General features: G+C 38.2%; 2 protein-coding genes across 4 annotated transcripts; both read right to left on the bottom strand.

Annotated features, from left to right (window-relative positions):
• Positions 1-1,388: 1,388 nt before the first annotated feature.
• On the bottom strand, positions 1,389-9,344 carry morf4l1 (mortality factor 4 like 1). 2 transcript variants are annotated; one of them, XM_005470657.4, is made up of 12 exons: positions 9,172-9,344; positions 7,347-7,393; positions 7,194-7,261; positions 7,014-7,100; positions 6,412-6,489; positions 6,292-6,317; positions 6,091-6,182; positions 4,827-4,928; positions 4,626-4,714; positions 4,299-4,471; positions 2,552-2,636; positions 1,389-2,470 (listed from the first exon to the last, which is right to left on the bottom strand). In XM_005470657.4, the coding sequence occupies exons 5-12, from the start codon at positions 6,465-6,467 to the stop codon at positions 2,386-2,388; spliced, it is 708 nt and encodes a 235-aa protein (XP_005470714.1). In that variant the 5' UTR covers positions 6,468-6,489; positions 7,014-7,100; positions 7,194-7,261; positions 7,347-7,393; positions 9,172-9,344; the 3' UTR covers positions 1,389-2,385. The 2 variants fall into 2 exon arrangements, with proteins under 2 accessions (XP_005470714.1, XP_003440502.1); XM_003440454.5 differs by lacking the exon at positions 9,172-9,344 and adding an exon at positions 8,955-9,104.
• Positions 9,345-11,603: 2,259 nt separating this feature from the next.
• Positions 11,604-22,842, bottom strand: pias1b (protein inhibitor of activated STAT, 1b). 2 transcript variants are annotated; one of them, XM_003440327.4, is made up of 14 exons: positions 22,725-22,842; positions 20,077-20,509; positions 19,835-19,919; positions 19,618-19,665; positions 18,491-18,581; positions 18,253-18,387; positions 18,031-18,136; positions 17,134-17,207; positions 16,732-16,892; positions 15,908-16,041; positions 15,655-15,826; positions 15,400-15,539; positions 14,531-14,568; positions 11,604-13,695 (listed from the first exon to the last, which is right to left on the bottom strand). In XM_003440327.4, the coding sequence occupies exons 1-14, from the start codon at positions 22,746-22,748 to the stop codon at positions 13,348-13,350; spliced, it is 1,989 nt and encodes a 662-aa protein (XP_003440375.1). In that variant the 5' UTR covers positions 22,749-22,842; the 3' UTR covers positions 11,604-13,347. The 2 variants fall into 2 exon arrangements, with proteins under 2 accessions (XP_003440375.1, XP_005470715.1); XM_005470658.3 differs by having other exon boundaries at positions 20,077-20,395; positions 22,725-22,769.
• Between the last annotated feature and the right edge of the window lie 148 nt (positions 22,843-22,990).

Below are 22,990 nucleotides of genomic sequence, written 5' to 3' on the forward strand. Positions count from 1 at the left end.
CCGTTAACCCACTTTGTTTGAAATTATTCTTTAAGTGGAGCATTAAAGGCTTCACAGAGAACAGCCTTTTAGGTGTTTAAATTAAGACCATCTGTCCAGTTCATACTAAGTAAGTCATCAGTTACATTTAATTTCTGCAGGAAAGAAGGAATCTTGGCTGCGGCCCTGATCCGGCACTTAGCTGAAATAAAGCAGAACAGGCCGGGTGTGGCTGACACTCAAATATCCCTGTCTAAACAGCACAGACCGAGACAGAATGATTTAAAAGACTAATTAAATCGTTGTTAATCCTAGCTGAAGACAAATATTTTCACAGTAGGCGTTTTGATTGATCATAAGAAAAGCACAGGTGTTGCTACTAACCTTGCTGATAGCTCAACAATGAGTCATGACAACGAGACGGCGTGCAAACGTGCACAAAACCAGGACCCTGAAACTGAGCTGAAATTCAGGCACAATTGATTTTATACACCAGCCCTGTCCCAATGCCACTGTAACACATCTCTGTAAATGTAATGGAGGTCATTTTGTATAGTAATGTTCTTGTGAATAAAGTTGAATAATTTCAACTTTGAACAAAAGGTATTAACAGCAATTGGTTGACACAATGCATCTGCCCCCCCCTCCTTCAGGGAGTGCAAAGACTTGTGGGTATCCAAATGTTTAAGTTCAAATAATTCACTTGGAAGAACTGTTATGGTTAGTGAGGTTATTTCAGTTATTTAGTGCAGACTTTGATCGTTGTGGTTTGGGTGCAATGTGGTGTTTTTTTCCCAAGAACAGCACCAAAGTTTAGATTGTGATCTTTTTAAACAACCAAGCCTCATGTGGTCCACTCCATCTTCAGGCTAGATGCCAGATTTTAGTCCATATTGACATATTAGCATCACACCATTGCAGATTAGAGGGCTGCACATCCATGATGTCAATATCCCTTTCAACCACAGATGGACTGAGATCTGTGGAGGCCATTTGAATACAGTGAACACTTTGTCATGTTCAAGAAACCAGTTTGAGATGATCTGATTATGGGAAATTGTAGCCAAGAGGATAAAATGACAACCAAATGTGACAACAGTATAAAGCTTGTTCTCTATAGCATATATTTTATATAAATATATTTTAACAGTAAGTGTTGTAGATTACAAACAGGCACAAAATACCAGTTAAAATTAGATATGGTTTTAAATATTTCAGTGCAACGGCACTGCTGCATTTGTTACACCGGCAAATGGCCCACATTCACATGACAGAACTAGATGTAACTTTAATCCTTCTGGTTTGGCTCTGCAGACCCCAGACATAATACTTTTTTTAAAATAATGTGTTGTTTTACACCATGTACTAATTAAAAATGTGTACATTTAGTCATTTTAAAGACCAAGTTGTGCATTTAAAAGCTCACTGTCTTTCAGTGTTGAGTAATTTACATGTTTACATAAAATACTTGAAATGAATGAAAACTAAATGAGAGCAGAATCAAAAGATGGAGAAAAAAAGCTGTCAAGCACTAATGTTTGCACTTAAAACCTCCATTTGTATTATAGATTTTTTTTTTTTTAAAAAAACCCCACCAATATCTTCTATTAAGCACACATTTCCTAAAAGGCATTACGAAAAACAAGAAAGAAAAAGACCTAGCATACATTAATTGCATAAAAGAAATGCTTTCTTGTTATTGGTCCTTGTTCATTAACTATGATGCTGGGTAAAAGAGTGAAATTCAAGTAAAATTAAACTTGAGCGAAAAGTCCAAAATAATATTTAATCTATTAAAAATACTTACAGCATATTATACAACTGACTTGTCTTAACGGGTTTCATATATTTCAACAAAATATATGAAAAGAAATCTGTACCTTTGTTGTAAACAACGAATCACATCTTCATTTTGATTTTTGTAACGCTCCCATAAAGCACTACATTTAAAAAACAAAACAAAGGATCTTCACGTAAACAGGTCTTTAAACAAAATGTAAATGTAAGGACAAACATCTGGAGAATGGTTTTATTAGAAAAATGGTGACAGCCTACATGACAAATTAAGCCAGCATCTGAATCAAAATAGGGAACGTGAAATTCTTTTCTCTAAAGAGAGAAAAAAACCCAAACAAAAACAAAATTAAAAAAAACAAACAAACAAACTACAAAGTGGTACTCAAAAACATACCAGTACAGGAACAGCATAATCAGCAGCTTTCCACATGAAAGAAAATGGATTTGTCCAGGGATTAGTGTGACATCTTGCTCCAATTCTCCTCTACATCGTCAACAGATCTCTCACAATCCGCTCTCCAAAGGCGTTTTGTGAAAACATCCTTTCAACTGGGAAGAATGTCTCCAAACGTCAACACACAAAGCCTTCTGATCCGAAAATAAAAAACCTTACACTGCCTTGCGGTGGTACTCTGGAGGGGCAACTTCATAGTCGCTTGCATTGAAGAGCGATGCAGAGTTTTTTACAAGATACCTGAAATGAAGAAACATTTTACTCATCTCTGCTGCACTTTGATAATCATCATGAGCCTCGTTAAGATTCCTGAATACTCACTTGAGGAAGTCCTGTAGGTAACTGAGCAGCAGTGCAAGGCTCTTCTCATCCAGGGGAGTGTACGCCAGCATGGCTCCGATTCTCACTTTCAAAACCGAACAATGACAGCCTTTATAAGTCATGTGACCACTGACCTCCGTTTCATTTGTAACAGTTCATTGCAAAACCATGTCTCACCTGCACACTTTCAATTTAAAGCAGCCCTTATTTCTAAGTGTTGATGCTTGCATGAGTATATATTTTCACGCACTAAAGGATAAAGTAGGAACTAGACAGAGAAGGTCAACAGTGAATTGACCTCTACACTACTACTGCTTAAGCAAAAATTAACACCATCTAAAGAGGCGTGTGTGCAACACTCATCTCAACAAATGTTTTACCGAGTTTATGTCATTCTGACTTTATTTATAATGTGTTGTTATGACAAGAAATTAACTGAGACAACATAACCTGTAATAAACATGGCATCGCAGTCAGGTCTATAAGCTTTTGGCCGATTACAGCTTTCGCAGTTTTGTCTCTGTACACTGCCACAGGAGACTTTAAAATAAATTAAGATATGACTGAAGCGTAGACTTTCAGCTATAACTGTTTATCAAAATGTATTAATCATTTAGGAGTTGCAGCTATTTTTCTATCAAGCCCCCCCAATTTTTGAGGGTCTCAGCTGCTTGCGGATGACTGGCTCCAGCTGGATGACAGAAACTGGGCAGAGAATTCATCCACCTTCAAGTTTCAACCTGCCACACACATGTAGCTCTTGCCATGTGTTTGTGTTCAAGTGTGAATAACTAAGGGTGGGCTGCCTTCAATTTTGAACAGTTCTCATATTTATGTCAATTGGGTACATGAATTGCTGCGTTTTGCTTTTTGTTTCTTTTGGTTGGATTATCTCCATTTTGAATCTGTGGACAGATTTGCTTGATGTTCTAGCCTCAGCTCACCCCGGAGTTAATTCACCAACTTAACAAGTGGCTCTTGTGGCTCCTTGGAACTTGGGAAAGAGATGCCTTTCGTGTTTTGTCCGGGCCAGCCCTAGATGGGGTATAAACAGCCTCTAAGCTATCAATTCCTTTTTATGATTGATGCTGGCATATTGTTCTGATTTCTCAGACACTGCCCTGACACTAAAAACCTGTCTAGGCCCAATTTTATCTTCACAAAGCATTCATAAAAGACAGACCGAATCCAGAAAAGAATCTGACCTACAAGCAAAATGAATAATGACATTAATATGACTGAAATCTTTTACAACCTTAATTATGACTAACAGGTCACAATTAATGCCAAAATGGAGTTATTTTGGGCTTAGCCCAAGTCGAGAGATGATGAAGATGAAAAACTTTTGGCTGTGCCTTCAAACTGTGGTTACAGTGGAAATGATACCTCCCCCAGATCAAAGAGTTCATTTCCAGTAACAACTGAATCATCAAGAGATTTTACAGTCAGCTCTTTCAACACAAGTGAAAAGGAAGATAATCTTTTTTAAAAAGCATCTTTGCATATTTGGGAGTTTTATGCTAGAAACAGCTCTGTGTTTAATATGTTAAAGCTTAGACAAAAACATGTTCAATCATTTTTGTGCATTAAGACCTACAACACATATCTGATAGTTTTTATAATATACAATTTGTTAATGGCTTTATATGAATAATTTGATAAGGAAACAGGACAATCTTTAGCTCTTCTACACCGTTTTCGTCGTCTAGTTCTTTCACCAAACATGATCATGTGTAAGTGCTTTTACCAAAGAGTCTGAGTAGGTGAGGAGCCCCATAGATCTGAGACATTGGTGTATCTGGGTGGTTGGCAAGGATGTCTGCGTACTGAGGCCTCTCGAATTTGTAGAGAAGTTGTGTCCCCAGCATAACATTGAAATATTCACGGATACCAGCAACCACCTCGTTTACAGCAAACTCCCTGAGCAGCGAAGAGAAAAAAGAAAAGTCAAATCTTTATTCTTAGTATTTGTTCACCATGTCCTAGAAACATTTTAAATAAAACATTTTCTCTCTCTGCATTGCTTGCACCATAAACAGTTTTGCTTGAGAAGATGAAAAGTAGAAGTTTTTACTTGCTGTCTGAGTTTCCTCTTGATTTCTTGTAGTTTGCATAATCTTCAAGGACTGCGTCAACATTTTTTTTGGCAGGTAGGTGGAAAAGCTGAAGAAAAACAAAATAGAAAGAAATAACCTTGGAAATGTTGTAGACAAATACAATGTATAAAATGCTGTGAAGTAAGTGAAACTTGAGTTTAAGGTCAGTGCTTACTAACCTGCTTTTGCCGTGTAATCAAGTCCCAGTCGTCCACAAGCCAGGGTTTCAGCTCCTCTGGGATTTTCACTTTGACCTCCACTCGATTTATGAAAGTTTCCTCCTGAGTAAACAGGAGTGCGGGGAAAAAAAGAAAAAGTTAATTAAAAGGAAGCTTTTAACAATCATGTTTACACACCTAAAAGGAATCCAAGCCTCAGAAACATTTCATAAACAGTGGTTTAAAATGTAGTTCCTGCTACACAGCTGCAACTGCAGTGAACTAAGGCTTTTTTTTTTTTTTTTTTTTTTTTTTTTTACACCTATAGTTTGTTTACTCTGGTCTGATGCAGTTCATGAATTTGTAAACTTGGAGCTTTTTCCCATGGTTTCGTCTCTTTTCACACAGAAGATGCCAATCAAACTCCAAGTGAGCCAAAATGCGTCACTAAAAACGATGCAGCAATGTTCGGTATGCTTACTCGCTCGACGAGTCTGGAGTAAGAGCAACAAAAGTAAATACAGGAAACAGGTGCTGTGGTCTGGAATAGTGGATAACATGGAAAATTTAGTCCTAACATTTGTATTTTATCTGGTTAATATTTCACAGTTTATACACGCTGCAACACTCCAGAATGCAAAGCATTCTCGGCTACAGCAAGGTGTTCCACTCAAACCTATAAACAACCATAAACAAACTGCTCTGAAGTTTGTTTGAAACCAAAGAAAGATCAGCTCCCCCAAAGGGTTTCAGTGCGGTTGTTCTGGTCTGCACCCAAGTGCGATTACTTTGTTCTCATGAACCACATGAGGAGAAAACAAAGCAGCCTTTTTATGGTCGCGGCGTCGCTTGTGTCGTAGGCGTCTCGTGATAATTTTCACTTCACATCTTGTGCCATGTTGGTCGGTCATGCACCTCTTGATTTTTGCGACTTGGTGCGTTGTGCTCAGCTGAGTTTGTGAAAGGAACTTTGCAAATAAAACAACAACAACAAAACAACTTTTGACAAAGCTTTGGCTTCCGGTTTTGACTTCTCCTCCTCCCCATCAGCGCATATGACAAGATAGTGTCTGAGTGGCGAAACCTATCATTTAGGAGAATACTGCAAACCTCTTGCGCCTTAACGGCAGGCATAAATGGCTGCATCTGTGTGATAGCATAGCAATGAGCAAAGCGACCACTGCAGCAGGTGTATTGGCACCTTAAGTCTGTTCATTTTCGCACAGTCTGGTATTATTTGACATTACCAGCAGAAAAAAAAAATTGAGCAGTTCTCTGAACTTACGCTTTCCACAGTTGGGTCAACACGAGCTCTTTTCTTGCGTGGAGGATGGGTTGGATCTCCTCCTGAACTAGTCCCTTCTCCTGCTCCAGGAGCTGCACAGACACAGTTTTAGTTAACTGCCACTCTTGTCTTATAAAGACAGTAAATTTTAAGAATAGCGTTTATGAATTCTAACATTGTTAGACAATGTGATGTACTTACTCTTCTGTTTGTTCTTTTTGGTTTTCCTACAAACAAAGAAAAGCAAATTAAGTGTGAAGTGTTTATATGAAAAGCAGTTTGGCAGCTTGTGTTACAGAGGAAAACAAAACAAAAACTCACACATCGTTTTTCTGCGATGCAGCAGGTATCTTCTTATTTGGCGCTTGACCCCTCATTTTTCCTTCTACATAATGGTCTCTGTATTAAAACAAGTTCAGATGTTCAGGAATACAGAAATTGTACCACACTCATTACGCTTCACAAGATTTAAAAATCACTGTAGCATGTGACCTAACAGTTTTTGTTATGTCCAAGTAGTACTATAAATAGGCATGACACATTAGTGTTGACACTTGCATAAAGGGATTTAGTACACAAATAAAGGGGGAGGGGTTGTTATAAACACTTTAACCAGTTTTTCTAAGTGGGACATTTACTCGAGGATAAAAATAACAGATTAATGTGTAAATAAAATTACAGGAAAATATTTGTACTTCTATTAAGACTGAATGATCTTCACTTGTATACTGACTCCATACAGGCCCATTGTGAGCTAGACTAAAACCCTGTTGTGTCCCAATATGTTTAAAACATAGCACACAATGTGTACTACTGAAATTAGATGAAGGATTTTGCCTAACTTGCTCCAACAGTCATAAGGAACTCACAGTCAGTTCAAAGTCAACAGTGAAAATAAAAACATAGAGAGAGTATTGACGTACTGATTGGCCCTCTGAAGCTCTCTCTGTTTCTGCAGATTACTATCCACATACTTAAGCACCCTGCTTTCAGGAACCCATTCGTCCCAGCTGGAACACACAACATCAAAAGAATGTAAGCAGCACTTCTTAAACAGTTCCTGTACAAACGTTAATCTGGATTTATTGGAACCAAAAACTTACTTCTTATTCCACCCACTGTAATGAATAAAGTATTTGATTTGTTTGTCCTTGATGTTTATCTTAACACACTGCAAAGAGAGGTATGACTCATTGTCAAACACAGACACAAAGAAGACGACTGAATGAGAGACGCGCTTAATTAAGGCAGCTTACCTTAGCTTCGTAGAGCAATGGCCCATGAAAACACAGCACTCTTTCACCTGAAGAGATATCAGTCAATAAAATAAGGACGCGAGTAAGGCATTGACAGGAGAGAAGAAAAAACAAAAGAAAACAAAAAACAACTTCACAGCAGCTGTATTTGCTAAATGAATGCTTCCGCAGGTCAGTTAACGTGTAGAACTACAGTCGTGTCATAGTAACTTTGGGCATTTAATAATTTGAACTTTCCCATTTCCATGGTTGACTGATTGTACAACATACATCTCTATGCATGTTTAACTGTATTAAAAAAACAAAAACAAAACGTAAGATTTGGGTGCATACGTTTGAATTTATTTTGGATGTTTTCCTAGCCACACAGGCTCAAGAGTATACATACACTCCTACTAATATTTGTTTATGTCTCTTAGGAAGCTCCATCTCAACCAGATGCTTTTGGTAGTCATCAACAAGCTTCTGACTGGATATCTGACCCCTCTTCTTAGCAGACTTGGTAGAGGCAATATAAATTTGTCGGTTTCCTGGCCCAGACATACGGCACAACTTTTTAATAGGGATGAAGTCCGAGCTTTAGGAGAGTCACTCCAGAAGCTTAATCTTAGACTGCTTTATCCATTCCAAAACCAGTTTGATATGTGCTTTGGATCATTGTCTTGTTGGACCATCCAAATGCGTCCAAGTTTCAACCATCTAGCTCTTGATCTGAGGTGAAGTTCATGAATTTGAAGGTAGTCGTCTTACTTCATTATTTCATCCACTTGAACAATGTACTAGTTCAAGGGGATGGTCAATCTTTTTCTTATTTGATCATAAAATTTTTCTCCAGAAGACATTTGACTTGTTCATGTGGCCATTTGCAAATTTCAGTCGATCTTGAAGGTGCCGATTTTGGAGCTGGGGCTTATCCTTGGTCGGCACCCTGTCAGTCCGTAGTGATGCAAAACTGATTTCACTGTGGACAGTAATGGGGGTATTGCAGCAGTTTCCAGTACCATGGCATTTCATGCCCATAACGACTACATGTAAACGTCTGACCACAACTGTACATTTAAGGAAGTTTACATAAAAACTCGACTATAATCTCACTATGTGACTAACTGTCAAGAGAACATTCTGGTGACTGATAATAAAAAAAGAAGACTTTTTACTAACTAAATTTAACGTAGTCCAGCTAGTTAATTTAATAACTAAACCACTTGTATGTAACTCCACAAATGAGCGGCAAGTCAGCAGCAGGCGGTGCTAACACGCCGTGTACAAAAAAAGCTAGCTAGGACTCAGCTAACAGTCAATGAGAAGCTAACGCTGCATGAATGAAAATATAGCTTTCAGTTCACTAAAACATCTCGAAAACACAGTTTATGTAGCTTCTTACTTCTGAAATTGGTTTGTGTAGTAATGACAGGACGAAATAAACCACCAAAGCTGCGAATAAAATCTCCCGAGTCCCATTTTGTGTTCACAGTAACAACAATGAGAGCTAATACGGCTAGCTGTTTGTTTCGATCAGTAACTAGCTGACACTTTGGCGTTTTTCAGCAACTCCAGCACTCGCTGCTGGTACAAGCCTAACACAGCAAGAAGGAAACAAACTGTTACCTTCTTGAAATTTAGGTTTCGGGTCCTGTTTCGGCGCCATTCACGGATTAAACTAACAAAATATGGGAAAAATCGCCAGCTCCCATTCCAGTCTGCAGCGGCGCCGCTTTCTAAAAACGTCATGACCGTCGCGATGACGCTTTAATGCCCCGACTAAACCCACATCCACACGCCAAATCAGCAATGAATGCAAAACAGGATTTCTGTTCACATTTACCTTACACGTCTCTGCCTTCTGTTGGAGTTTTTAAGCATCGGTGTCTGTTAAAAAATAAAATGCAGGCTAGACAACAAGTCATGAAACGGCTTTAAGCTAAAAACAGCTGGTTGTGCCCATGTCCTCTGAGAGAGACCTGTGGTTTGGCTCGGACGCAAGTGTGCTATTAATTAGTGTCATATGATGAACAGATGCTCCAAAGACTGGTGATTTTTTTTATATATATATATATATATTATTTTTATTTGGTGTTTGTTTACGTTAAGTAAAAGTTTCAGAGTGGGTTGGCTGGTTGCTGTTAGTTGTTTGTTTTTTCCCCCAATATCATTCTTCTTATTATTATTATTTTAAAGTGGAGGTGAGGATAACTACCAAAAGCAGGTTTTCAGAAGTTCAGTATAGTTACTGAACCTCTAATATCAATACTGTAAAAATAAATAATAATATTGATCATGAAATGACATTAACATATTTGAGCCAACGCAATAAATAAATAAGTAAACAGAATTAAAAAGGAGGTAAAATGTCAACAAGGTATGCCATGTTCAGTGTCTGGATTCTGTATACAATGTTCACCAGTTAATTTCTTTTCCAGAAACCAGAGACCCGGGTAGAAAAAAAAAGTTTAAAAACATATATTTTTTCTTATACTCCCCAAAATTATAATTTCAATAGTTATTAAAAATGGCAATGAATAAATAAATAGATAGAAAATAAATAAAAACAATGCAAATGTGAATGTAACTGCACTACCTGCAAGTTACTGCACAATGGCATTAGTTAACAAATTAGATCACTATTCTCCAGCATAATATAAGACAAAATACATACAAAACATAAATTGTAAATGATGATTTCATTCATTAATGGAAAAAAGAAAAAGATAGCCAAACCAACTGGTCCTGTGTAAAAAAAATAATTGTCCCCTACACCTAATAACTAGTTGTGTGCCCCTTGGCAGCAGGAACTGCAATCAAGCATTTGTGGTAACTGGCAATAGGTCTTTCATATCACTGGGAAGGATTTTTAGCTCACTTGTCTTTGCAAAACTGTTTTAATTAGGCATTTTTGAGCAACCTGTATAAGGTCATGTCAAAGTATCTGATTTGGATTTCAGTCTGGACTTTGACTAGGCCAGCACAGCACATTCAAAGGTAGACTTGTTTTGGATCGTTGTCTTGCTGCATAAATCAAGTGTGCTTGAGCTTCAGGGCACGAAAAGATGGCCAGACATTCTCCTTCATGATTTTCTAGGAGAGAGCAGAATTCATGGTTCCATCAATTACAGCAAGTCATCCTGAAGCAGCAAAGCAGCCCCAGACCACCAAACTACCACCATCATGTTTGACTGTTGACTAGTAAATGATTTTGTTGAGATGAAGAAATCATCTGCTTCTGTGGCTCTGTGATTGATTGCAAACAGGACACTTTTAAAGCTGTGATGGACAGGAATATCACTGAGGTCCACCTAATCTAACAGACTGATTCAGCTCCACTACCACAAAGAAAGATACAGGAAATAATTTATATCTCATGCTACTATCATCTATAATACAATTTATCTGTCTGGCAGAGCGTCATCTGGCAGATGTATTTTTAAGGACAGCATGGTAATCACGCCCCCAGTTGGGCATGTCTGAGTGGGGTTTGCATGTTCTCCCTGTGCCTGCACGGGTTCCTTATGGGTACCTTGACTTCTTCCCACAGTCCTATAATACAGATTTTAAAATGACTATAGGTGTGAATGTGAGCATGAATGCTCGTCTGAGTCTCTGCCACAGACTGGCAACCTGTCCATTTCAACTGCATGAAAAAAAAGTTCTAAATACAGGATAAATAATGTATTTTGTATGGTAAACACAGCAGGGAAGTGGACTTTGACCATGCTGACTGAATAAACAAATGCAGAAAGCCTGCGGCAGTTTGTCAGGTTTACATACTCAACCAAATCGACAAAGACTTAAAAAGTGACATTTCCTGTATATATATGCATTAATATTTTATTTTAGTTTGGTTTGTAAGTACATAAATATCATTTCAGTTATTTTTTATTTTTGAATATGTCATCACTCCTAGTTTAAATTAACCATTAAAACACTGGGATACCCCGAGCCCATTTCCACTTCTCTAAAATCAAGAAAACTACTCACAAGCAAATGTGTACAATGTTGCTTTTCTTTCTTCTTCTAATAATAACTGCCAATGATATTACGTAGCTTTATCCTTTTTGTAACCTAAGACCTCGATACTGAAAAACAATTTCATAAACAATGCAGATTTCTTTGAAGCGCCACACCTCTGCCGCTCCTCAGAGACGGTACATTTTTTGCTGGCGACATTCAACCAAGTGATTTTGTTTCTATACTGAATGCTCTCAAAAGCTACCAGAGAAGCAAACAGAGCTGTCCTCACGCCATCTACAAAACATGCACTTCCTTGTATTGGTTTTAATTCTTACAAATATCAAACAGCACAGTAGACCTCGCAGCCGTTCAAAATGATCAAAGCTTCTATTGAGTTATTGACATCATCTGATAGCAAAACAGACAAACAGAAAATGTTACAATGCATGTCAAGCAACAATGACATCTTTAAATAGCATTAATTATATATAATTACAAAAGAAATGATCACATACAATGACAGCAATGCATGTTCATTAATCAAACAAATGCTGAAAAATATATATGATAATAAATAATTCTAATTGTAAGCACAAGTCAAATAAAATAAAGGAAAGGGAGGAGTCCAAAGTAACATAGATGATTTTGACTTCTGGGCCAAAAAAAAGTGTGTTGTGATTCAATCGAAGACTAAGCTCTATCACAGTTATCTTAGAGGCTGCTGCAAATACATTAAACATCAAAAAAAGGCTGTGTCCTGTCACCTCCATAGGGAAGAGCACTCAAACAGGTGAGCTTTCAGGTAATTTGCAGACACACATAAAGCTGAAAACTACTCAAGTGCGCATTGTAATGCTTCACTGCTCCAAACAGACTCTCTGGAAATTAAAAAACAAAAAGCAGCAAGTGCTAAAATCAAACCCAGTGAAATGTATTTAATCCAATTGCACTCAGTGAACAGTTTTACACCTTTCAAATATAACATTTCACCTCAAGTGGACCAGAAACTAGTCTCCCATTGACGGTGGAGCAGAAATTTATCGGTATCGACTCACCAATTGTGTTTTTTTTTTCTTTGCATGTATTTAAGAATATAATATGCAAAGTAAAACAACTACACTTTGAGAGAAAAAAAAAAATTACACAATACTGCAAATCTAAGATTTATATAAAAGGTCCGATAGTGGTTCTTGCTGGACCTGTGCCCTTCATTCACACAACAACAACAACAAAATAAAATTAAAATAAAAGCGTTGTCTTAACAATACTGACTTCTCCCAATTTATGTCATCCAGGTACAGTTTGAACAATTTAACATTGTTCATGTTTGATTTGAGTTAAAGAAGTGAGGAGGAAAAGAGAACACTTATGACAATAGAAGGATCTAGCATTTACTCCTGCATTTCTAGTGGCAACAGTTCCTAGAGGCATAGGGAATGCTTCTTTAAAAAACAAAAAAACAGCACGCATCCTACATAACTTACATCATAAATAATTATTTAAAATAATGACCACAGCATGAATGTTCTACTGAAAAAATTCTACAGTGATGGCAAAAAATGGCCAGATCTTTCTGCTGCCCACAGCATGTCAACAGAAATAAAGCCATTTAGAAAATAAAGAAAGTGTTACCCATTTTCCTGTTTTGCTGAGACCTGCCTTTTGTACATCTATAACAATGCCCTTTTTCTTTATATTCTGAATATCACGCTCCATAAGGTTGTGACCCCCACTGCGTTCTGTGCATGTATACTGAAATAATGCCATTGACATGAATTATCGAAACAAAACTGTAAAAACAGGTACAAAAGGTACAATTTAATCAAAGGACCACATGAAGAGGTGTGAAAAAGTCTTCAGTATTCACAGAAAAATATCAACTGAAGTAACTCACCGGACAGGAAGCGTCCTAAGTTTATATACATATGATAAGTAAAATTGAAAATAGATTTTCCTCTCTGTACATAGCACTGTATTCTTTCATCTTCCTCTTCTTTATTTACAAAGAACTCCTGTTCTCGAGGTCTCCCTTGTCTTTCAGTTCTGAGTGGATCTAGTCAAGAGAGATAATGTCAGATATGGAGCCATAAATGGCCGCTGCAGCTGCAGCTGCTTCCACTGAGGACCTTGATAATCCTGAAATGGAATGGCTGTCCCTGTCTCTGTCCCGATCCCGGTCTTTGTCGCGGTCCCGCAGACTGCTCGAAGACACCAAACTACTGGTGCTGCCGCTGTTGCTGCCTCCGTTGGTGGCAGCCAATGTGCTGCTTGCCGGGGTGCCTGGCTGCTCACGTAACAGCTGAGGGGAGCTGTAGGGCAGGAAATGGTTGAGGAGCAGGTCACGATCCTCTGAGGCTGAAGCCGACGCAGCTGCTGCAGCAGCCATCACCATATTGTAATGCTAACAGGACAAAGAAGAGTGACAACAGTCAAGCATACTGTGAAGAAATATGTTACAGCCTAGTGCTATATTTACAAAACTTCATGACACTGAAGAATCGGGAGAATAAAACAAACCAAGAAGCAAAAACAGATGACCAAGTTTTAATTTTAAGACAAACTACTAAGACCTGTGCCTGTCTGACTGCATGCGTGCTTTAATATAATATACAGTAGTTCAACTAACAGCTGCTAAAGATAGAAGCAAAATGGCAAATTAAGTTGTTTTAGTGAATATTAAGTTTATAGTTGTTGCCATATGTCACCGGCATGTTTTCCTGTGGTGTTGAATGGCGCTGTGTGTGAGTCATGTGCGGGCAGAGAGTTGTGCAATTTGGAAAGAGGGATGCAAACCAAGTTACTTTCATTAGTAACAGTCTACAAAGACAATCACTAAACGCCTCACATGAAGACACCAGTTGTTGTAAGAGGATAACAGAAAACTAGTTTTAGCAGAAATGTGAGAATCAGTTTTCCAAATGACCTCAGATTTGACACGGGCCTCAGCGTACACCTGGCAAGTGTTATTTGTTAGAGAGATAATAATTCAAACAGCACTTTAGTAACTTAAGTATGTGAGAAAAAGTGAGTTTGCTGTATGTACAAGTCACCTACAGCACTAAATGTATAAATAAAGCTTAGTTTTGATTTGCACAGCTATCACTGAATAAAAAACATCTGTAAATTTATTTAATTCAATGTACAGATCTAAAGATTTGTCTTACTGAAAATATGTCATTCTTTTACAATCTATTTAGGCGGGTTTGTGGTCGCTGGATGAGAATGAGTAACTGTACCTGATTGTCGCCTTGGAGGAAGGAGAAGAAATTTTGATCTGTAAGAAAAAGAAAAGACTTTACAAGCTGCGTTCAGAGGCATGGAGTCATTACGGGTGAATAATTTACAACAGACGTATTACAATGAAAATTCCCCAGGTCTCCAGTATATGGAATATTTCCCAGAACAAAAACCTTTCTTTCAATTTAATCGACACATTAGAGCCAAATATTTTTACGGAGGTAAATTGAATATCTCTTTATTTTTTAATCCCTCCACAAATTAGAGAATTCTGTCAGGAGCCAAAAAGCCTCCATGTTCTCCATTTTTTCTGTTTTCTTTTCGCTCAGAGTGTGAGAAAAACAAGTTATGAGAAAAAGGTTTTTTGGGGGTTTTTTTATTGGAAAGTAGCATTTAAAGTAAAAATTTGAAGTAAAAACATCTTCCCCAGTTAATTACTTACACTGATACATTTGATAAATTATCTGATTAGAGAGCCAAATAATGCATTACAACAATAAATGTGTCCTGATAGGGAAACCTTTGTAGCAAAAACCAAAGTCTTATCTTTCTCACCATGCTTACAAAAAACCCCAACAAACAAACAAAAAAAACCAACCAACCAAATGAACAGGTTTTTGTTTCTACTGTCTCACCCTTGCGCAAACCTATGTGACTAATGTACACTTAATAATGACTTACAATAATCACTGTGAAGTAATCTCCCTATGACATGGCTACACTGTAAGACATCAACATTATCCCTAGTTCTGTCTATCAGGAGGTACATTCATGCTGGTAGTCAGATGACAGAATTTAACAAATACATGCTATGATGGCAGTGAGATAAAATTCAAAACCTATGCTTTAGGGAAATTGACGGGTCTACCTGGCAGGTCACTGGCTGTGTGATAGTAGTGGCGGTAGTCCTGGATAAGAGGTGGTGGGGGAGGAATGTAACTGGTCTCCACAGGTGGCATGCTGGGAGCTCTGCTCACAGGTGAGGCCTGGCTGTGCAGGTTTAGTACTCTGGGAGGAAATAACATCATATGTTTAGAGACAAAAGCAGACAGAGTTGAGCACAGAAAACCCAAATTATTTTTTACAGTCATCTCACTTCCTGATTTGCAGTTTCATGACTTACCCTTTGCTTGCAGGTGGAGAGACGGGTGACAGCGAGGGACAGGCTCTTTTAAGAGGCGGCTCGTCATCTAGCTCATCTTCTGAGGAGCTATCCAGTGTTAGATCGATCACATCTACTTTCTTGCAGTTGTCATTAGACCGTTTCTGCTCATGTGCCTCTGTTCGAGACAGATCTACAAGGAAACAGCAAAGTCAGTCTGCGTTCCCAGATCAAGGGGAAGATTAGATTTAAAGATTAAAATCAACTGACATACCGCTGTCTACACCGTTGTAGGAAGCAGCAACCTCCTGCACTTCTTTCTTTGACCTCATAGGGGCCCAGCTTCCATCTTCTTTGAACTGGATTTCATCACAGTCAGAGCAGCTATTCAAGATTTCCATGAACAACCTAGAAAAACAAGCCATTTCAATTCTATTACAATAATCTTAAGTACTTCTGAGTCACTTAAAACTCAAACTTCAGAATTACAATACAGCTGTGATTCATCATGAGCAGATTGAGCAACTGATACTAAATAAACATAAACAAGGATTTGTATTATTGGCAATTCCTGTCCAAGAATCCAGTCCAGAAACAGCTGTGTTCAAGATAGTCAGGAGACAAAAAATAAAATATAATACCAAAGAAAGTCTGTTTCAAGTTAAAACAAGAAGTTTAATTGAGTTTAATTGCTTATAAAGCTACACATTATTTATGCAGCATGCAGTTTTATTATTATTTATCTTGACAACTGTCAGACCAGCTGCAGGATTATCCTGATAAAAATCAGGAATGCGGGATGTTAAAGTTAAGCCAACTTTAACTTTATAACCAGACGACTGCATCCGTTTTTGCTAAAGCTGTCTGATCAGCAACATCCACCCAGAACAAGTGGGTTTAATCAAATTAAAAAGGCATTCAGCGCATCCCGTTTTTGCCAATGTTAAAGAAACCTGCTCCACCCTTTCTGGTCAGAAGTCGACTGGATTAACATTTCCACACAGTAGAGGAAGGAGAGCATTTCTGACTACATCATACTAAACGGATGGACCATACCTGACATTTAAAAAAATAAATTAAAAAAGACGTTGTGCTCACCCGTCAATAATTAGGTGCTCATATGGTGCCTTCTTGTCACAGACCGGACAAACCCATGTTGGTTTCTTCTCATTCATTTGAATATAAAGAGTAGCATCGAAGCACTGGAGGTGTGAGCATGTCATTGCTCGGCAGGGGATTGTCAGCCTCATCTTCCCCAACTAAAAAACAAAACAAAAGAAAGATAATTCGATAAATGTTGCTTCCATTGACTGACACAGTGATCAGTTTTATACTATATAATAGCACAGAACAAAAGAAGCAACAGTCCCCAACCACTTTACATCCAAATACTGTAAATAAACATCAGGTCACTAAAACTGTAAATGTATTTCTTGTTGCTCTAACAGCAGGCTAAGAAGCAACTTAACATCAAGGAGGATAGTGATGAATGGTACTTACAGGACACAGGAGAGAGACTCTTAGACTTGTGGTAGCAATCTCACTCTCTGGATCGGCCGTCAACTTCTCTTTGACTGTAAGCAAAACAAAGTTTAAGTGCTAGAGTCGCAACTTTTTAATGTTTAATGCAATTTGTTCTTTGACACACTTAAGGCTTAAAATGTTGCTTGTGTAACAATGTTTTAAGGTTATTATAGTTTGTTGAACTAATAAAAACCTAACAAAACTAAAAAAAAGTGGGAAAAAAGTTAACATGTATTGAAAAAAGTTGAAAAAACTAACCTAAAAAAATTACATCAAAGAAAAGCTCTTAAAACATTATAGTACTGTAGAGTCTTTACCTTAGAATATAAAATGCCTTGAGGCGACTGTTGCTGTGATGTGGTGCTACATAAATAAAACTGAACTGAACTGAACAAGCACGATGATGTTACATAGATTTACTGAGACCAAACATCCTTCCCAATGTGTCTGTATTAAAGGAACAATTGTGACCTTGCTACTGACAAATTTTTTCATATTACAAATATAAAAAAACAAACAAAGCTAAAGTAAAAACTAAACACTTTAAACATTAAAAACCAAACTGAAACAAGCAATCTCAGGGGAATTACTCTGATAGTATACAGCATACAGTAAGGACTACAAAATTGTGAAGCAGAAAATGTAAGCTCCACCATTGGTCTTTGTTCACATAAACAAGCAGAGGGATTTTTCCAGAGAACATATGAGGAATGCAAAGAAAAGTACTTTTACTTTTGTTTTGACTCTGTGGTCAAACCAGTTAGAAAACTGTAGGAGAGTTACTGTATGAAACTTCTGTTTCTTAAATGTCATTCTCACAAATCATGGGGCAGATCCAGTTCTTTGTACTTCCCAATTAATATCATGACTTACTCAGAGCCCTGGAGTGGTCAGGGTTCCTGATTCCTTTGGCCCGTAGTCTTTGCAACAACACTGCTGACGACTGCTGTCTGACCAAATACACAGCCATGGAAAAACACTGAAAAAAAGAAGAAATAATAAGCAAAGCAGGTCACACTGATGGTTCTTGTTCTCCTCACAACTTCGTAGACCATTTGTTTAATCATAAAAAAAATGAGAATCCAGTGTTTTTACCCTGCCAATTTCTGAAGTCCATGACACCACAATTGTGTTGGGGACTGTAGTGGACAGCCGGACAAGAGACGTTATGTTGATGGGGCGACTGGGCCTTTTTGGTTCAACTCCATTTTTGGTGGGAGGAAGATATCCCTGTAAACAAGACAACAAATTTAGTAACTCACAGTCATATTATTAAACACCGGAAATGCTCTATGACAAGCAAAGAAAAACAAAACAAACACCAAGGACTCACCGGAAGATTACAAGGCTTTCCATTCACCTTCACGCACAGATTTGGGGGGAAATGGTCCTCCTGGGGACAGCTCGTCTCCGATAAGCAAAATCTGAAAATAAGAGAAAACAAATTGCATCGAGGATAAGTTCAGATGTTGAGGAAAAAATGGCAAACACAATTTGTTTCTGTTCAGTTACCACTTTGACAAAAAGGCTGGCTTTCTTTCTTTCTTGCTTATTTTAGGTTTTCGGTTGTGTCAAGTACAGCCATCTCCATCTATGATACAGGAGAGCACTTCTTAACGGATGTCATTCACCAATTTTATGTCATTAAGTATTCTCTGTCATATATATGCTGGCTTGGGAAATCCTAAGCGATGACTGGATAAATGATGTGTTCTTTAAAGCAAACTTCACCTTTACTGTTCAGTGTGGTAACAATGTGTCCACATCCAAATATTTTTGTACTTTTCTTTGGTTATTCTTGTAATCCCTCATGTTCATTGTGAATATAAACAAAAGCCTGAGCCCCCAAGAGAAAAACATGCCTTGTATATAAATTTGACCTTGATGTAATTCAACTCAATTCTTATCTTTGCGTAGCTGGGATAGGCTCCAGCCCCCCCGCCCCCCCCCCATGACCCTGATAACAATAAGCAGAAGAGCATGGATGGCTGGATCTCATCTTTGTCACATATCATTAATGATAACTAAAATCATAATTAGCAGGTTGAGGTTTTCATTTCTTAAATTTGAAAAGAAAAACAGTAGAAGCATGCTTAAAACAAACAAAACTGTCGCAACTTTTGTTCAGGATTAAAACATTTAGAAACAAGTTTCCAGCTGCATGAGCTCTCTTAGGCTTTTTGTTCTTTGGCACGCTTGAGGATCAAAATGTTGCTTGTGTATCAGTGTTTTACTTGGAGCCACTTAGTTTTCAAACCTTTTTCTGTTCTGTCACTTAAAAGAAAAGTTTGTCTGGATGTGTGCACAGTTGCTCTTTTTTCTCTAAACTTTTGTTCATGTGACATTACTATTTCTGGCTGATTCAAAATGGAGAGCAGCTAAAAACAGACCCATTACTCACACCGCCACATCACACCGATTAAAACAGACGCTCAGAAGAAAAGGCTATCATAGTCATACCTTAACTGGACTTGAACGGCAAAGTCACATTTGGTCCCAGATATGTCCCTGAAGAATTCAAAAAAGAGAAATATTTAACACACAACACACGAATGACTGGATTTTCTCCGATATCTGATTATAAAAGGTTAATTAGCGATAAAGCTTTAAAAGTGACAGTTATTTGCCTTCTCATTTATTTAACTCGCCGAATGTACCAAGAAGCTTTCTCACTTACATGGAGCTGCTGATCTGCTGAACTTGCTGCGGTGTTAATGCAAAGGCATAACATGCTTCCTGGAACCGCTGACTGTTGTCTGAAGCTATGAGAAAGAAACCAGAAAAACAGAGTCAGTGGGGAAACCTAGAGAAATGACTGGGGTCAACAGATGCTGAACTTTTACCCGGTGCTTTCATGGGATGCACCCAATGGAAAGGTGCTATCACTAAACACAGCAGAACAGGAAGTCGTGGACTCACCCAGGCTGGTTGGCTTTATCAGCTCATCCAGCACATCGTAGAATGACAATCTCTGGAGCTTGACATCAGGGTGTACAGGGTGCAGAGCGGAGGAAAGATGAGGCAGACTCAGCTCGTGCTTAGGCCCGAGTAAAGAAACAGGCAGCAGCGGTGATGGGGAACCGTGGCTGTCAAACCCCAGCTGGGCGAGGCCAGTGGGCAAGCTGGCTGCAGCGTGGACACCGGGAAGAGCTAGGTCCACTGGCGAAACCATTTTGGTTGGAAAGCGCCGCCTGTAGAGCTCTTTGATCTTCATCTGCACTGCGGGACTGCAACCAGCCTTGAGTAGGTGGAGAGCTTTGGTCAAAAGTTCATGTTTGCGCCCATGCTTATTCCGTCCCGCATATCCCAACAACACTTGGAGCTCAGAAACACGAAGGCTCATTACCATTTGCTGGTGAAAAATGAAGAGTGAGGAAGAAAAGATCTATAACAACTTAAAAACAAAAATGTCTAATCTGACATAAAGAAACAAAAAACTATTTTATCAATTAAATACAACTGTTAAACCATGTCTTCTTCTTCTTTAAAAAAAAAAAAAACTTAAAATAAATAAATAATGCTTTTAAATCCTTTGCTAGCTTGCAATGTCCACACACAACATTTTCATTGCGTCATTAATATTTGTCTGTAAACATAGCCACTCTGAGATGACTATGGAAAAGACAGGCTTTTGGTTAGATGCAGAAATGCACATTTTTAAATGCAACTTCTTTGTACTTTTAATTCATAACACATCAGCACATGTTGCTCGTGGTAAAACAGGATGTGGACATGGTCAGCTGTATAAAATAATGGAAGCCACTACAGAAACTTTTTGAGACATCGTCAAAGATAATCTAACTCTGGTAATGTTTGACAATGAAGGTGGCAACACTGCAACAGACTGCATTAAACTATATGGTGGTTTTATTTTTTTCAAGGATTTAGCAGGACGTGAGTTTCTTTTATGTTTGTTTAAAAAACAAAACAAAACAAAACAAATATTTTAGAGTGAAATGCAGTGAAGCAAAGCAACAACACTAGCCTGCATGACAGCCTCTGAGACACAGAGAGAATAAAAGTCAATTTTAAATAGTTTGTACTATGTTACATTATACTGTAAAGCCTCCACTCATATTCTTGTGCTGACTCTATGCTGTAATATCTTTGTGGATGACTGCGTTGCAGACAAATAAAGCAACGTCAGCATTAAAAAGACAGGCTACAATCATATAGTCCATATGCAAATATTTTGGTAATCTGCTCTGACAATCAATCCGTGACCTACCCGGGATAAATATTTAAGCAATGGAAAATATTCTCATGACGCCTTAGAGGTGCAAATTATACTGTGAAGTTACATAATCATATGTACTTTTTTAAGCTGGCTTGAGAAAACTTAAAACATAGTTTAGAGATGATTACAATGGCATTTCTTTTTTCTGTAACACACTCCCATAACAGGGTGGTGCCCGCCATATTCAAGAATAAGAGATCACAGAGAGCTCTCTCTCTCTCTCTCAGTATAGTATATACCACTAATAAAGACAGTCTTGGTTTGTTTTAAAAACCAAATGACTAACTAGTGTTAGAATGTGTGTTCTTTTAACTGCAACACCAGCAGTGCAAATCAGAATCACGCATGAAAACACATTTATAACACATTCCCTACATAATGATGTAGCCAGATTAAAGAACTGTACTGTAGTACTGCGCAAATCCAACTCTTAACTCAAAAGCGGCACTCTTAGAATTTACAGATAGATTTAACTCTTTAATGAGCTCATCTCAAATGCATTTTATGCTGTACAAAAGTAACACTTACTGATCAACATCAATGATTGCTACAGTACAGTTGATACGATCGCCTTTGGGAATGCAAGGTGTGAGTATCGCAGATATTAGTTCATTTGAGGTGAAGATCAAAATGAAAGCCTTTTACGTGTAGTGTAATTGTCCACAGTGGAATAATAATCCATTAACAATATTAAAATTAGAAAGTGAGGACACACCGCGGTGGTTTAATAAGTAAAAACTAGCTAACACCGCTCGCATGATGATGGTGTGACCTCACTGAATCAAAACAAGACTTTTCATTGTGTTAACTTGTGTTTAAAAACAAATCGCGTTGGATTACATTAAAACAGGAGTGTGGACAGTGTCTGTAATTTGTTGGACTAGATGTCAAAAGTATAGCCAATCCAAGTTAACCTGTACTCAGATTCCAGGGAATAGACAGAGCCCATCTTTAACACACACTGCGGTTCGCACGGTGAACTACTGATAAGGCTAGGAGGCTAACATTACAATGCTATTGGGTTTCACACGCTGACAGGAATATTAGCTTCATCTCTTGCTAAAGCCCACATCCGGCCTTATTTAAGTACAGGTGAACCACAGACAGAACCTAACGCAGTGTGCAACAATAACAAAGCTAGTGCTAGCGAGCTAGCTCGCCAGCTAACTGTCTATCTAGTCGTTTCTGCTCTGCTGTTTTCTTATCATATGCCTTCATAACAACACTCTTCGGGTGTCTACTGTTAAGTGTCAACGGCGCGATCACCTGAAATTGAAATCTCAGTGTGTGAAACGTTTATTTATCAAGCTAACGTAGGTACTCGCTTTACCTTCAGTTCCGCACTCTCCGCCATCTTGTTACACTGGTTGCGCAGGCGCAACAGCCATCCTCAAGAAACATAAAAAAGTCAGTTTTCATTCTCCACAGTGCGCAGCAGGGGGCGCTGCTGGAACACAAACGACCACAGGGCGTCTCCGAGGTATTACAGACTACTTTGAACAAAAGCAGTGCGCACCTTCAGATCTTAGTTGGTTTGATGCGTTTTGCTCTGCAGTACGTAAAGATAAAACAGGGTCGCGAGGAGGCTTAAGACGC

Source organism: Oreochromis niloticus, linkage group LG7, assembly GCF_001858045.2.
Source record: "Oreochromis niloticus isolate F11D_XX linkage group LG7, O_niloticus_UMD_NMBU, whole genome shotgun sequence".
Classification (NCBI taxonomy): Eukaryota; Metazoa; Chordata; class Actinopteri; order Cichliformes; family Cichlidae; genus Oreochromis; species Oreochromis niloticus.

What these genes read in the sequence shown, in the direction of transcription:
- morf4l1 (XM_003440454.5), bottom strand. Translation starts at nt 8,994, where the DNA reads ATGGCGCCGAAACAGGACCCGAAACCTAAATTTCAAGAAG. An exon ending in GAAACCTAAATTTCAAGAAG is followed by an intron (nt 7,394 to 8,954) that starts GTAACAGTTTGT and finishes ATATCTCTTCAG; the next exon opens with GTGAAAGAGTGCTGTGTTTT. An exon ending in TACAGTGGGTGGAATAAGAA is followed by an intron (nt 7,101 to 7,193) that starts GTAAGTTTTTGG and finishes TGTGTGTTCCAG; the next exon opens with CTGGGACGAATGGGTTCCTG.
- pias1b (XM_003440327.4), bottom strand. Translation starts at nt 22,748, where the DNA reads ATGGCGGAGAGTGCGGAACTGAAG. An exon ending in TCTCCACCTGCAAGCAAAGG is followed by an intron (nt 15,540 to 15,654) that starts GTAAGTCATGAA and finishes ATTTCCTCCCAG; the next exon opens with AGTACTAAACCTGCACAGCC. An exon ending in TCCTCCAAGGCGACAATCAG is followed by an intron (nt 13,696 to 14,530) that starts GTACAGTTACTC and finishes TTGTCCTGTTAG; the next exon opens with CATTACAATATGGTGATGGC.